This window comes from Euphorbia lathyris, chromosome 3, assembly GCF_963576675.1.
Source record: "Euphorbia lathyris chromosome 3, ddEupLath1.1, whole genome shotgun sequence".
Classification (NCBI taxonomy): Eukaryota; Viridiplantae; Streptophyta; class Magnoliopsida; order Malpighiales; family Euphorbiaceae; genus Euphorbia; species Euphorbia lathyris.
Genome location: NC_088912.1, coordinates 9,280,197 through 9,297,776, shown reverse-complemented (window position 1 = coordinate 9,297,776; position 17,580 = coordinate 9,280,197). Strand labels below are relative to the sequence as shown.

Below are 17,580 nucleotides of genomic sequence, written 5' to 3'. Positions count from 1 at the left end.
ATCGCCAATCAACCACGGTTCCTTCCACACTAGAATCGAATTCCTATTCCTATCCGTCAACGAACTCCTTTCCACACGTTCCACTAAATAAAACTAGGATTAGTGCCCAGTTTGGAAGAAAAGAAAGACCTCATTTGCATAGTATTTGGCTTTGAACATTCGGCTAACCAACGTATTAGGATTATCAATAAGTTTCCAACCTTGTTTTCCTACAAAAGATAAATTAAATTTGTGTATGTTCCTAAACCCCAATCTACCACTATCCTTCCGAACACACAATCTATCCCAACTACACCAATGTATTTTACAATCCCCATTCTCCTTCGCACCCCACCAAAAATGAATCCATCATCTTCTACAGCTCGTCACAGATAGATTTCGGTAGTAAAAATGCACTCATATAAAATGTAGGCAGAGCATGTGCAACAACTTTAATAAGAACCTCATTACCTGCAATTGAAAGAAATCTATACATCCAGGTACTAAACCGCTTTAACAACTTTGTTTAAGAAAACCAAAGATAGCTTTTTGAGACCGTCCTATCAACGACAGGAGCCCAAAGATAACGACCATTGTCTAGAAGAGAATGAACACCCAATAAATTATAAATAGAGTCACGAACGTCCTCCCTAACATTGGAACTAAAGAAAATCCATGATTTCATCAGATTAACTGCTTCGTCCGAAATTCCTTCATATGACTGAAGTATATCCGACACTTTCCTACTCTCTGATTCTGTAGCACTAAAAAACAAAAAAATTGTCATCGGTAAAATATGAGTGACAATAGGGGCATCGGGACAAATGTTGCACCCAGTTACTAACCCGTCCTATTTTGTTTTAGCTATCAAACAAGATAGGATCTCGACATAAATAATAAATATATAAGGTGATAGTGGGTCTCCTTGTCGCAACCCACAATCTAGCTTTTATAGGACTGACCAAACTTGCATTTACCGACACTGAATACGAAAAATTACTATTACAAAGCATCATCAAGTTAACCCATTGATCACAAAAACCCATTCTACATATAACCGAGCGTAAGAAACCCCAGTCAACCCTTTCATAGGCTTTATTAATATCAATTTTTAGAGCAACTTCCCATTTACCTCCATTTTGTATACGTTTCATATAATGCAAAGATTCAAAGACAATCTGAACACTATCAATTAATGATCTACTAAGAGCGAAAGTGGATTGACTTTTAGATATCACATGAGGGAGAATGCATTTCAACCTATTCGCTAAAACTTTAGCCATCAGCTTATACAAAACATTACACAAAAAGATAAGCCTAAGATCAATCATATGGTTTGGGGGTAAATTACATACGTGGTGTACAATATTCATAACTAAGAAGACAGAACTTGATGATTTACTTTTTAAAGGCAAAAAGTATAATTAAGCCCTTGAACTTTACATGTTTTAAGGATCAAGTCTCTGCTCAATTATTTTTCCACATTGAGTTATTGATCATTGATTTTGTTATAGATTTGGCCTTTATTTAACTTTTCCATCGTGTTTAGTAGATGAGAAGATCGATTTGGCGATTCTAATATTGAAAATCACAAAATCAGAGTGGAGAAAATCGAATTTAGAAGAATATACTGGAAATTAATTTCTATAATTTTGTTTTAGTTTTTAATTTTTATCTCTCCTATTCAAGGAATACTTATTTTTATTTGTCCATGTCAATAAACCGAATCGCTCTAACGATGTATGCAGTCCAAGCTCGGCGAAAAAGTTAAATAAGGACCTAATCCATAATAAAATCAATGATCAAGAGCTCAATGTCAAAAAATAAATGATCAAGGACTTAATCCTTAAAACAGCCAAAGTTTAAGAACTTAATTATGTTTTTTGTCTTTTTTAAATTGATCTAACTTGTCAACGTTAGAAGGTAAAATTTTACCATTTTAAATGTTATATATAAAAATGTTCTTCATTGTCAACACGTTACTGGTATTTTTACGCCTAATCTCATGATAATATTATCAAAGTTAGTTCCACAAAACGAAAATTAATTAAATATTACAAATTATAAATTCATTACAAAAATAACTTATCTATTTATTTATTCTCCGCGTGGTATCTATATCTATATAAAGCATGGAACAAAAGTGACACTCGTCACAATAATAGAGTAGCTCCTAATTTACGTGGTACAATATAAAAGCAAGGTAATGATGTGTCATTTTCTCCCTCAATCCCTTTTTCAATTGTTAAAAAATTGAAAAACATTCCCAAAAAACTCTCACTGCGTCTTTCTCTCTCCCGCATTCTGCGTAAAGATAAACTCACATCCTTTCTCAAATGAATCCATCTTCCATCTATCACGGTGGTTTGAGTATAGATAAACTCATATCTTCTCAACTAATCCGAATTCAAAACACCCTAATCACAGTGTTCGATGGTCAGTTTTCTTTCTTCAGTTTTGTTTTTCCTTTTTGGTTTTCTGTATTTCGTAGTGGTTTTGATTTTTTTATTTCTGAAATCAGGTCCGGAAGATATATAGCTGAGTTCATCTCGAAGCTTGCTACCCAAAAGGAGCTTTCTAGAATCAATTAAGGTAATGTGATGGTCCAGATTTAGTTATTTTCTTTATAAGTGTTCTTTCAAAATTGTTTTGATGTTCTAAAATAGGGAAAGGACGGACGGCCTAAACTCGGCTCTGATTAAAAATGAATCCTGGTCTCATTCTAATTCTAATTCTGATTGTAAATTTATGTTTTTGTTCAACCAGTGGCCCTTTTGTTAAGTCTTCATATATGGTAGAAACTGCAGAACAACTTCATACTCTTAGTTATGTAAATATCCAAAGTCCATCAAAATAGTGGTTCAGTGGATAGAAAACGAAGTAAATACAAGCAAAACCCAAATTTTCTTCCATATATTTGCCCTTTGCATTTCAGGTATGTTTCTACACTATTTTCCTTGAGTTATACATCAATTATGTTTGGTCCTTTATTAGATGGAATTTTATGGTTAATGTCTTTGTTTAAGAGGGGTTATAAATAGTTACATTTTTTTTCTCTAAAATACCAGTAATGGTTCTACATGAAAAGGTTGGTTGTTTTGTGCTTCATTTCCACACTGAGTCTTCATTTCATAGTGACTTGCTTCAACTAACCCCAATTGAAATTCCAAGTTCAATGGTGTTCAAGTGGATTTTTACGTTTCCAGGTTGCTAAACATCAAGGGGTTAAAAGTATTTGTCACAACATGTTTGGATGCCCTTTCCACGAGGTCCATTGATTTGATACGAAAACATAGTGAAATAACTTTGCTGTTTGTAAGGAACTTGGTTTCTGTTCTTATTTTGAAAGTGAAATGAATCCATCCCATTTTGGAATGGGAGCATCCTATATGTTTAGAGTAATTTGGACAGATTAAGTGTTAGATTATAGGCTTTTTTATAATTGCTTTTACTTAACATTAACATGATGTTTAGTATCTCTATTATGGTGTTTATATAAATATTAATATGTGTAATTGGATTCTACGCATTTAGTATCTCTATTATGGTGTTTATACAAATATTAATATGTGTAGGATTCTTTTTGCATAATAATATTATATTTAATAACAATATATTCATATCAGAGATACTAAATGCGTTTGTCTTTTAATCAAACTCAAAACCATAAAATATTTTGATGCTTATATTTGTCAATGATTAGTACTGTTCGCATAACATTTGAATATCTTGATTTTTGGTAATAGTTATACAATAATATATTCATTTTCTATTTTTTTTTTCGAAAAGGTAAAGACAAATATGACCAGATTATCTTTTATCTCTATAATATTGGGTTAATTACAAATAACTACCATGTGGTTTGGCCGATTTGCGATGTGGTACATGTGGTATTTTTTTTTGCAAACACAACCCTGTGGTTGCAAAATTTTACGTGTTTTTTTTATTTTGCCAAATTTGGCCGATAACGACTTCGAAATGAAAATTTTCAAGAGCTAAATGATATTTTAAGCAACTTTAATTCTTCAACATTTTAGGTTTGAGGTCATTTAGGTGTTGTTTTTGATGAGAGAGAAAGATAATGTTTAGAGAGAGAAAACTCCAAAAATGATGATTTTGAAAAATTAAGAATATGGTTCCATAGTAAATATGATACCAAACAAGTTTAATTCTTGAAAATTTTCCTTTCGAAGTCGTTATCGGCCAAATTTGATAAAGTAAAGAAAACATGTAAAATTTTGCAGCCATAAGGTTGTGTTTGCAAAAAAAAAAAATACCATAGGTACCTCATCGACCAAACCACACGGTAGTTATTTGTAATTAATCCATAAATAAATTATATGTTTCTATTGCTGTTTTTCCCCATTAACTTGAGCTCTAATTATTTACTATCATTTTTAAAAAATATTAATTATCAAATAACTTTGTGCATCACAATGTTTGGTCCGTGTAAGTTGATGACAAGAATGAAAGTAAATGACATGCATACTCAAGGACCATCTTTATTCAATCACAAAAGTACATGGACTAGGGCATCAAACAATACTTTCAAGAAGAAGAAGTATTCTCATGTTAGATTTACAGGCTGATTAGTAAAATGCATAATAGTTACATAGAAATTATACTGTTTATATTAATTCAATGCATAATTGTGATAATTTTGTAATTTTATTTTTTTAGTATTACGAATAATTACTTCAATGTATTGCTTTTTTTTTATCTAAGATGAAATTATGAATGCTGTAAAAAAAATGTAATTATTAATATTAATTAATAAATAGATGGTTATCGATTTTAGATTCCTAAATGAAGGAATTGGTTCTAAGTTATCTATTTAAAACTTAAATCAATTGTTTTATCATTTATAAAAAGACTAAATATATTGAGTATGGTATTAATTTAAAACTAAATAAGAATTCCTAAATGATAGAATGACCATTTATGCAATTCAGTTTGTTATCAGGATAGATAAATGAAATATTTTAAAAAATAAAATCAAATTTTTAAAAACTCATAGATAAATGAAATCAGTTTGTTATCGGTATAGATAAATGATAATTGAGTTTTATTTTAGATTAGAAAAAATAAATCAGAATCCTAAATTGAAGATTGAGCTCAGAGTTTATGATTTAAATATGTTAGATAAAAATTGGAATACAAATTAGATTTCTCATTTAAAATTTTAAATAACATAGATTAAAAATTGGATTTAATCAATTACAAACCATATCCGAATGTAGCAGTACTCTTATTAATTAAAGAGATGGCAAATATATTTTAAATTTAAAAAAATCCAAATGAGAATTAGATTGGATAAAAATCAATATTAAATTTTTGGAGATCTAATAATAAAAAAAAGCTGTTCAAATTTAAGATTACAAATCTCTAATGGAAACAAAAATTGTAGTGTTTGTTACTTTCTTATTGCTTCTTTCAAAATTTGAAATTGTTTTTGAAAATATTTACACATTGTTTGTTACTTTTTTAATTCATTCCAATTTTTATTTTTTATTTTTCATTTTTTGTTTCTATTAAAAAATATGTCTCTGAATTATGATTCTTTCGTAAAAATTAATGTGAATAAATGGACGTTCTGGGCTCGGATCACGACAGTGTAAACAATTGCACATAAGCATAATGATAGTTTTAAAAGTATTGTCATGATATTTTAGATGAAAATATATTTTGAGTTCAATATATTTTTAGCCTCTTGAAAATTATATTATTTTGCTAAGAATTTGGACTTTGGATCGGTATTATTTTTTATTGATTTTGGGATAAGGTATCAAAATGGATCTATGGTTTTTTGGGAAGTATCAATTTAGGCTCCACGTGCAAAATAATACCAATATAAGTTTAACGTTTAATAAAAAGTACTAACCCCAAGCCATGACCTATTTGATCCTTCAGAACCAGCTTCAGCATTGAGTAAAGAAAAGAAGAATTCAATTCACTATTGGATCCTTCAGCCGTGCCAACGTTGTCGGCATCTGCCTAACCTGCTTTAGCTGCTGCGCCAGCGGGGCTAAATAAGAGTTAGGGGGTGGAATCGTCTAACGTATAATAAGAGCATGTGCCCTAATTTTTCTGTGAATAAAGCCAGAGCCATTTCGATAGGTTTTACATTTGAAAAGCAGACCCAATCGAATTTGAAATAGAAATATTAATATAGAAATAAAAAATAAAAAACCTTCTTCCCTGATTCTGATACCTAGGATAGATCAATTGACAGTGTAAGCTTTCTAAGGTAGCTATCTATCTTTAATGAGGTTCCTAGTGAGGTCATTCTAATCTTCCCATGGTTCTAACCGGACGCTTATCCTAGTGACATTCTATCATCCTGTGTCACTATTAAGGCCCTGTTCTTTATCACTTAATTAATTCAGTTCAGTATTCAGTTTCAGCATCCAGTTTCAGCATCCAGTTTCAGTATTCAGTAATTTATCATTATTTATTATATTATAATTATTTATATATAATTTATTATAATTATTATTATTTATCTATAATTTATCATTATTTATTATTATTATTTATAGTTTATCATTATCTATAAATTAGATAAAAGTCAAGAAATGATAGTTTATTAAAGTATATATGGTTTAATAAAAAAAATAAAACTAAAGTATGCATTCATATTTAAAAATTAGGAATTGCATCCATATTATGAATTATTTCTCAAATTTATCCAATTTATCAATGTTACGGATAAAATTCCACCATTTTAGACGTTAGAGGTAAAATTACTTCTGGCCCAAAACGTTATTTTTGCACTTTAACCCTTAATTAAAATAAAAAGTTAAGAGTTTGTATTCATATGAAGATTTGTATTTGATTTCATAGGCTTTAAATTATATATAAATTTGTGTTTGTATGTAATTTGTATTTTTAATTTAAATTAGACTTATTTTTATTTAATTTCATAGGCTTTTATCGAGCCAAGATTTTATCATCCCGGGCTTTTATTTGATATTCAATTTAGTTTTATCTTTAATAATATATTTATTTATTATTGATATTATTAAATTTATTAGAACCATTATTATTATTATAAGTTCATTAATGTCCAATATTATCATGAAAATTATTTTAAAGTCTAATATCATCATTATTGTTAAGTTCGGTTAAGTTCGGTAGCATTCAGTTAAGTTCAGTAGCATTCAGTTAAGTTTAGTATTCAGTAGTATTCAGTTAAATTCAGTTCAGTATTCAGCAGTATTCAGTTCAGTTCAGTTCAATTCAGTTCAGTTCAGTTCAGTTCAATTCAGTTCAGTTCAATTCAATTCAGTTCAGTTCAGTTTTTTTCAGCGATAAAGAACAGAGCCTAATTCAGGCCTCGATAACGGAACAAGACACGTCATTGATATTACACCGTTAAGTTCTATCAATTGTACGTGGACGGAGAAATCAGAACTTAACGGAATAATAGGAATAACGTGTCCAATCGGTTATCGATACCTAAATTGATACCATTTTTAAACATTAAGCCTATACTGGTGTCATTTTGTACTTTGAGCCTAAATTAATACTTCTCCAAAAACCATATGCCTATTTTAGTACATTATCCCTTGATTTTTTTGCTTTTTTTTATTTTTATATGTTTATTAATACTTTTTAAATTGTTTTCTATTTGACTAAAATTATGAAAGACATAAATAAATAAAAATTAAAAAAAAGTTTATTTAAAATGAAAATATATTAAAATAAGTTCGCGCATTGCGCGGGTTGAAAGCTAGTTATATGTATATCCTTGTATTCTTATATACTATAACAATGATTTTGTACGAAAATATTAGTCATACAGGTCACACTGATATATATCTCCTCAAAATAAAATATACATAAAGGAAACAAAATCAATATATTTAATTACAAATTAAAATTAAACCAATTTCAACCAATTATTTTATCTAACAGATTTTAAATATAAAAAATTATATTTAAATAACAAAAAATTATTATGATTATGAAATCGTAGTTAAATTTGATGTTTATTTTCTAAAGATCCTCAAAATCATCTCTAGTAGTTTATATTTTAAATGGAAATTTTTAATTGTTTTTTTTTTTTTTGAAGCAAAATGTATTTTTAAACTTTTAATATTAAGATAAATTTTACGATTTCTCAAAAAAAAAAAAAAAGACAAAGATAAATTTTAGAATGTATATATATAAAAAAAATGTATATATATTGTTTTATTTAATTTTAATTAAGATGAAGCCCATCATATGATACGCAAAGCCCAATAAGCCCAAATATTTGGGAATTAGGTCCAGCCCAAATTAACCCTAACTAGGGTTTATCAGTGTATAAATTCCAGCTGCAGAGTTTCTTCTGGGTAGAAATCTCTCTCTTCTCTCCAGCTCTTCAGCCGTAGGAAATCTTCTATCGGAAATATGAGGTATGTTGAAACTCCGACTTTAATTTGTGTTCTCTTGTTTCTCACGTCGTTTGTCATTGCGAAAGAATCTCGAGATCGGTTGTTTGTGTTGTTTTTGTGATGCTGATGATAGATTCGGTGTTATCTTGTCTGCGCAAAAGCTATTTTATTATTCTTTTCGAACTTAGATTTGTATTTGTTTTGTTTTTGTCACGCTGATGATAGGTTCAGTGCTACTTTGCCTGCGCAAAAGCTATTTTATTACTCTTTTCGAACTTAGATTTGTAGGAGGCAATTAAGAAAATATTTCTGTCATTTTTATGATGATTAATATACTGTTGGGTTGATTGTGTTTGTGCGAGTCATAGGTTTTCAAATGATTTACCGTTTATGATTCTTGAAGGAAAGCAAAGATTATTGTGCTGTGTGAGGATTTACATGTTTCGGTTTACAATGGTATATTTCACTTTTGTATTTAGGGCTCTGAACTCTGTAATTTCCTATTTTGCAGTAAGCTTCAGAGTGATGCATTAAGGGAGGCAATCACAAATATAATGAATGCTTCAAAGGAGAAGAAGCGAAATTTCACTGAGACCATTGAGCTGCAAATTGGGCTTAAGAACTATGATCCCCAAAAAGACAAACGTTTCAGTGGCTCAGTCAAATTGCCACACATCCCTCGCCCAAAGATGAAAATTTGTATGTTGGGAGATGCCCAGCATGTTGAGGAGGTATAATATGATATCACTATAAAGGCTTTTAGCTATCTGCTGATCTCTTTGGTTCTGAATCTAAATGTGTTATTACTGTTCAGTTACTGATGAAGTTTATTAATTGTTCTGTATGTGGTATTTTTATCTTACTGAGTGTAGTAAAAGGGGATGTTAATGACATTTAATTGGCTGACTCGCTGTTAGGTTTTTCATATGCTGTAAAAGTCATAGCTGAGTTGGATTGATGTTGTTGCTGATTTTGACTGCTATCTGGATTTTTTTTTTTAAACTTTGGTAGCTGAAAGAACTTGTTTGCTTGTGTTCTTTTTTGTTTTAAATCATCTATTGCAACAATGCAACTTGTCAAATGTATGATGTTGTTTTCCTAATTTCTATAAAAATACCTAGTCATTTGTATTTGTTTGTGAATTTTTATGCAACTTATATTCGTTTAGGCTGATTCATTTTTCAATTTCTACCTAAGATGCCATTATATCTATAGTCGTTTCCAACTAAACATGTAGTCTTCTTAATGTGAAATCTCTGTTTTCCACTGTTCGAATCATAGTTGTCAAATGCACCCCTGAGGCAAGGCTCAGGGGTTAGCACCTCTTTGTCTGTGAGGCGCTTGGTTGTGCGCCTTGGCTAGCCTCTTGCCTTGAGTGGGTTGTAGGTTTTTTAATGGTTTTTTCGGCTTCTAATCACAGCCACAGCAAATATTTATGTGAAGGGCTCAGATTAGGAAAGGAAAGATATGAGCTGTGATTCCGAAGGACAGAAATGTTAACTACATTATGTCTTAGTAGTTGCTTAGAAATTATCTCATGCATTTTATGATTAGATTGTTGTTATTTGACTATTTGTGTCATTTTAGAAATATTAAGTGTTTTATTTATAATTTTTGGTGTGCCTTGTGTGTTGTTCAGGTGCGCCCTTGTGCCCCTTTGTGTCTGTCCCTTGTGCCTTTCACAACTATGGTTTTTCAGGTGTTGTTAACCCAGTATACTGAATTGAATTGGTTATTTGTTTTGGCAGGCTGAAGGAATTGGACTCCAATGGATGGATGTTGAGGCACTTAAGAAGCTGAACAAGAACAAGAAACTTGTTAAGAAACTTGCCAAGCAGTACCATGCTTTTTTGGCTTCAGAATCTGTCATCAAGCAGATTCCCCGTCTTCTGGGCCCTGGTCTGAACAAGGCAGGCAAGTATTTAGCAGCTGTATTATTCACCCGTTTTTAGGTATTTGTTCCGTCTCATGTACGTTATGCTGACTTGTGCATCAATACAGGAAAGTTCCCCACTCTCGTCACTCACCAAGAATCCTTGGAGTCAAAGGTCAACGAGACAAAAGCCACTGTTAAGTTTCAATTGAAGAAGGTGCTATGCATGGGAGTTGCTGTTGGAAACTGCGGCATGGAGGAGAAGCAAATTTTTCAAAACGTTCAAATGAGTGTTAACTTCCTTGTCTCCTTACTGAAGAAAAACTGGCAGAATGTAAGTGTCACCGGACTCATTTCCGATAATGCTTTGAATTTTTACTTTATGTATAGCTTTTGATTATTCTTCACCATCTAGGGTGTTTTGATGCCATTTTGCCTTAATTTCACACTCAAAATCCATTTTATGAGCACAGATTGATTTTATTGTTTCTTCTGGAAATCAGGTTAAGTGCCTAAACCTCAAGACCACAATGGGTTCGCCACAACGTGTTTTCTAAGGAGAGTTTGCTTTTGAATTGCATCGACAGTTTCTTATAATTAAAGAACAATCTTTTAATTTCATCAGCTGTTTTGTTTTCTTATCATGAAATCAGTAGGTACATTGTAATGCCAGTTTTTTTGAGAGATATGAAACATGGTTTCCCTTATTTGCTTTGAATTATTTAGTTTTACCTGATACCATCTGTTATGCTGCTTGTGACCCGTAATCTTATCAATTGTCTAACTGTGAATTGTGTTTGTATCATCTCCTGTCTTTCTTCTGTCTAATCTCTGTTGATTGCTGACACGACACAACCTGTTTGATGAAACATTCATTTTTATATCATTTATATCATATATAATCATGTTGATTATAGTTTCTGTCCATTTTTAACTCCTTTTCTCTTCAGTCAATGTTAGTAAACAGGAGCTTATTGTGGAGATGTTGCATTGTGTGTTGATTTGGATTGGGATATTTATTTGTATGTTCATATGGATATTTGGAGAATCCTTTGTAACTTGACTCGTTTGACTTTGAAAATGAAAGGGGCTACATAGCAAACTTTTCGAGCATTGTGTTTGCATAAAACGCATGTATGGCCAGTGAGGCATATAAATTTCATTACTTGTGATTGAGAATGTCATGCGGCCTATTATAATTGCGTAGGTGCAATTTTTCTAACAGCACGCGTGCTTGTTTGCTGCATGTGATTGCTTGTTGATGACATTGGCCTAATTAGACTTCGAGGAGTGCGAAAAGCAGCCCCAGGCCTATAATCCTTGTTTTCTTTATGCATAAATGTATATTGACTTGTGTAGCAAGCATACATATGTGTTTTTGCATTTATGAAATGAAAATATACTTCGAAAAAACTTGATTTCCAAGCGGTCTTAGGCAGACTCCAAACGGACCAACCATGCCCAATTTTCTAGAGTTTTTTTCCTTAGAATCTCCTAGGATGCTCCGAACTCCCTTTAGGATGCTCCGAAGTTGGAGCTTTATTGCTAAACTTCCATAGGATTCTCTGAGATGCTGGAGATTCCTAACTTCAAAGAATACTAAGTTGTGTCACTAGAGAATCCTTATGATTCCTCTCCAGTAGTGTTTACATGGACCCTAATGATCACGGTGAATAGATGTAGACTGATTAAAATTGATTTAGATTTAATCAGCCTACATCTAACGGTGAATTACTAAATTCACGGGGTCATTAGGATCTATGTGAAAAATACTGGATTCTCTTAGAGTTTCCTTTGGAATTAACCTTCTTAGAAGCTAATTGTCACGTCTGACCTTAAACGACATTGGATATAACAAGTCTACAACAATGCCTCACTAAAGAAAATAACTCCAATGAAAGTAAAACTTATTGAAAACATTTGAAACTGTAAGAAGTATTTATTTAGTCTTACTAAATTTACCTACCTATTTGGTTTGGACATGATATTTTTGTTTATTAAACCTCAGGCCACATATTTCTACACAAAATTTCTAAAATCTAGTAATATTGGTTATGACTATGGTCAGATGTTTATATCATGATTTATTATAAACACTCGTAATCAGGGGCGTAGACGGGGGCCTAAGGGGTCCTGGCCCCTTCGGCTGCCAGAACCACCTTGACCCCGGGCACTTTTGGCCTCTTGTCTCAAAAAAAATTATCGGGATGTTGAATTAGCCCTCAAAGATGGTCCAGTAAGTGTTAGGTTTGTCCAAAATTCAAAATTCTAATATTTTGGACCCATTAAGTACTATCTAAATCGAAATTTCTAATTTTTTTTGGGCCTGTTAAGTCTTTCTAAATCAAAATTTTTAATTTTTTTTGCTTGTTAAGCCCTCCTTAAATCCAAATTATTATTTTTTTTTTGGTCTGGTAGGTCATCTCAAAACAAAAAAATTTAATCTTTTACCCGTTCGGCCGTTCCTAAATCCAATTTTTTTCACATGTTAGGAATCTTAAACGAAATCTAGCTTAATTTTGAGAAATTGTATATTAATACTTAAAAATTGGTTATTGGCCATTCAAATTATAACACGAATATATAAAAAAAATTGAGTAAGTTCGATTTAGAAAAAAAAAATTCACGAACCCACGTGTAAAATTGACCATCCAACTGAGTAACCTGTTTTCGCCACTGCTCGTAATATCTTCCCATTGCTTCTTTAAGTTATAAACCCATCAATTTCTAACTTAAAGAAGTCTTGAAATATCATATTAGAGTTCATAAAATTAAAATCTAGCTCAATTTAGTTTAATGCTAATATTTAGTAAAATTTCTTAAATACTGAACAGGTAAAAGACTATTTTGTATCCATATTAAAAACTATACCCTTTTTCATTTTATATCCAAAAATCACATTTGTATCCGAGACTCTTTTTAACTTGTCTAATCTTGTATAGATTTAACCAACACTATTTAGCCATACAGATAGATTTTTTAATTGTGTTCACGTACACATTCATATTCCTCACTGAATATAGTCTTTAATAAAAATCAGGCTTCCAAATTACTTTTTATGGGTACCAAAATCATATGTATACTACACTGTATATTGAAAAAATAAGGGTAATTAATTTATTAGTCCTTATATTTTGACAAAACACACTGTTTAGTCCCTGTATTTTCAAAAACACATGGTAAGGTCCCTAACCTTTTTTTTCAGTGAACTGTTTAGTCATTCTCTCTGTTTGTTAGATTTTTTACCGTTTATGACTTCGAAAATGACTTAATTACCCTTTACTATTTACCTTCAAACTTCAGAAGAGGAAATCCAATTTAGAAGATGAAACTATTTGTATGGAGGACAAGAAAAAGAACAGACCCAATGCTTACGAATTTGAACGATTAAGAAGAAAATCAAGAAGAATAACACTCAAAGTTGATTTCAGATGCATTAGAGTTTAAAGGAAAGGAAAATAAAAGAAAAGAAGAACGCAAATCCAATTTGACTAATAGAATTATCATGAGAGTCTACGGCAGGGACTAAACAGTTCACCGAGAAAAACGTTAGGGACTAAACAGTTCACCGAGAAAAACGTTAGGGACTAAACAGTTCACCGAGAAAAACGTTAGGGATTTTACCGTGTGTTTTTGAAAATACAGGGACTAAACAGTATGTTTTATCAAAATATAAGGACTAATAAATTAATTACCCAAAAAATAAAGATATAAATATACGACTTTAACTGAAACTAATCTCATAAGGCTCCCAATTACCTTTTTCCTATTCACTTTTCCCAAAAAATTATTAGAACTACAGTAAAGAGAGGATAATATTACCGTTTGTAGACTATTCAGATAGCTTAATACAATACACCAAATATTGCACCTCTAACTCAACGAATTTGCTATCTTTACTTCATTGAATATTTGAATGAATTCATCTTTTATTCTACTTCTACAAAATCCTATTTTTAATTTAAATCACCTAAGAATCAGTAATAATCCCCGTTGAAAATTAAAGCTAACCCTTTTATATAAAATGAATTTTTCCATTCACCATTAAATTTAGGTTTATTAAATCTAAATCTTAGGATACTTTGAATCTCTATCCTAGAATTCTAATAAACCTAGATCTAACCGTGAATGATTAAATACTATCATTAAGATCCATATGATTATATATATATATATATATATATATATATATATATATATATATATAAAATAGCGGAAACAGAGAGAAATAAGGAAAAGTGTTTTAAAGACCTTTTTTTATGAGTTATCAACATAGTAAAAAATCAAAATTTAAAAGATTTAATTAATTAAAAATAACAGATTATATTTATAATATATTAAACAATTACTACCTCATTAATTAAAATAATAAAAGAAGGTAAGAGCTATAGGAATATGAAAAAACACAAAGGAAATGAACTCTAAAAGGCACACATAAACTTATATATAAAGCATGGTAGATAATATTCAACTATTATATTCATTGGCCATCAAAAACCAAAGTCTTATAATTTTGTTCTTAGATTCAGACCTATTTAGGAGCTATTTCTATTGATAAACTATCTAATATCATTTTCTTCAAGAATTTGGAGAATTCAGACTTTCATATCTCCAATTAAAGAATTTGGAGACATAAACTATCTATCAAGTAAGGTTGTAGAAAATATGAGAATACCTCTTTGTGTTCTTCTATTTTTTCTTTTCTTCTATTAAAAAATTAAAAGAAATCATATGTTTCTGAAGGTAATTATTCGATTTTTTTCCATATATTGTAGTTATTTTGTTCTTAATAATATTGTGTTGTTGCTTTATTTTATAAAACAATAGTTGTTATAGTTTCATCTTTCAGATCCATTTTTGCTGTTGCACAGGTTCTATACCTCTCGCTAATTATCTATGTTTTCTTTTTTATTTGTCTTTTTTTTCAAACTTATATCTTCAATTGAAGAAATCAAATAGAAATAGAAGATGCATGGACGACTAAAATCGGAAAACACAAAGGTGTCAAAAATTATGTTTCTAAAGGTAATTATTCGATTTTTTTTCATATGATGCTTTATTTTTATCTAACAATAATTATTATAGTTTCATCTTTCAGAGATGAAATTCTATTTCTGTCGTTATTCAGGTTCCATACCTCTCGCTACTTTATCCATTTTTTTATTAGTCTTTTTTTTTTTCAAAATGACTAAAATAAAGATTTTGTAATTTGAATTATTTTTTAGTATATGTTGCTAGGTGTAATCGTTTCGATTGTTAACTCTAACTAAAATTTAGATTTTTAGCTTTATATGAATTCAATTGTTAGGTTTAATTGAAGTTAGATTAATTTTTCAAATGCAGAACCTGGTGAAGTCCACTATTTTTTTAGTTTGAGTTTATCTAACTGATATGAATTGTATTTTTTTTAATGCATTTTGGTATGAATAGATATAAAGTTTCACACAATAGTTGTTCATTGAAGTTAGAGACCTATTGAAGAAAATATTAAAGAGGTATTGAAATAATATACTTACAATAAAGTTTATTTAAATTATAAATGATGTTATATTATTATTATCATCAATAAGTTTTTTTTCCAATTCTCTATGCAAAGAGATTGTAAGCGTCTAATACACTTTATAATGTGTTTATTCTTGATGGTAAATAAAAATAAATTTTAATGCTCAAAATCCTAAAATGCACATTAATTATGGGATATTGAGATAATTGATTCTGCAACATTGGCTTATATAGTTTTTAACTATTATATTGTAGTTTGTATAAAATTGTTAGTATTTCAAGAGTTTTTCACAGATGAAAATGAAACATGATCATAGGACAAGTTGTTGAAAAATATCAATTAAAAAATATTATTATTTTAATCTCTTCAGATTCTCAAATGTTGAGCATAATGATTATAATTAATAGAATTATTTGCACGTATTAATTATAAAATGGTTTTTTTACTGAGTGGTTACATTTGGGATTTAATTCTATTTAACTAAAATTAATTTATGGACTTAATACTTCATTAAGAAAAAATAAAAAATTTAATTAATTGGCAAAAAATATTTTCACTCTATTTATATACATATATCTTGACATTCTCTCTTATTCGAAACAAACGAGATAATATATCTTAACTTTTTTGTCCCTTCATTTTTGTTTTGTATTCTTTTGTTTATTTCATGTTCTTGCTTACGAAATTCAAGAATATATAATTATTAGAAAATATTAATGAAATCAAAGAAGTGATATCTGCGAGGGTGACTGATATGCTTTGAAGGAATGAAGAACAAATTGATTGAATGTCTTGATGAGATATTACGATATGAAAATAGAAGAAATCATCACATTAAACCGATTCAATTGGATATATTGGATTATTGTAGTCGAATGAATAATTGAATTCGAATACTTGGTGATCATGAAATTCCATCAAGCAAAAATGATTATCATTAAGATGAATTTGTGACTAATTCTTATGAACTTTTTTTTATATGTAATTGAAGTTTTTTAAGGCAAAGGCTATATATGTGTGTGTATTTGCAATATTAGAAAAGTATTGATTCTAATAGTTTATAACATAATATATGATGTTGCTTCCATTTTAACATAGATTGTAATTCTTTTGTATTGTAAATATAATATTTAATTTTAATTGTAGTTTAATTCAATTTTTGGGTTTTCATTGTATTCTAATATATTTTTTAATTAATCTCCTATTTTATTATTGTTATTTCACAGAATTCCAGTTATAAAAAAAATGAAAATGTATTAAAATTACTAAAAAGTACAAATCATTGAATTTTGCAAGAATAAATAAATCATTCACCTTTAATTAAAATTCTATAAAAAAAATTAAATAATTATCTTCAAACTTAATTTAATTTGATTTGAATTATTAATAAAATATATATATTAATTTCAAATATGCATAATATAAAAAAAATTATAGCATGACATAAAATTACTTTAAAATAAAATGTCAATTTATTTATTTATTTAAATTATATAAAAATTTCATATCTCGTGTATCGCATGGGTTTTCGACTAGTATATATAGAGATGATATCAGGTGTGACACATTTTTTATGGTGCGACAAACATTATTGTGTGACAATGACCAATTTTGTAATTAACCAAAAGGAGGTGGCAAATTTGTAAATAAAAGGAAAGAGAAAATTGTTTTATTTTTTTTCTTTAAAATGCATTTTCCCAACTTTTCCAACCTTGTTTTTCAAAAAATTTTATACCGTTAGACTCGTCTTAATTAGACGGTCATTTTAAGATCCCAGAAGATCGGGTAAAAAAATTTCCGGTGAATTGAATCCGGCGATCTGTTTTTCTGTGAGAAAAAAATGTCCA

At 29.6% G+C, this 17,580-nt stretch overlaps 1 protein-coding gene across 1 annotated transcript; it reads left to right on the top strand.

Annotated features, from left to right (window-relative positions):
- Positions 1-8,274: 8,274 nt before the first annotated feature.
- On the top strand, positions 8,275-10,937 carry LOC136223787 (large ribosomal subunit protein uL1y). The gene is made up of 5 exons (XM_066011955.1): positions 8,275-8,378; positions 8,869-9,088; positions 10,106-10,271; positions 10,359-10,564; positions 10,734-10,937. The coding sequence occupies exons 1-5, from the start codon at positions 8,374-8,376 to the stop codon at positions 10,785-10,787; spliced, it is 651 nt and encodes a 216-aa protein (XP_065868027.1). The 5' UTR covers positions 8,275-8,373; the 3' UTR covers positions 10,788-10,937.
- Positions 10,938-17,580: the final 6,643 nt, after the last annotated feature.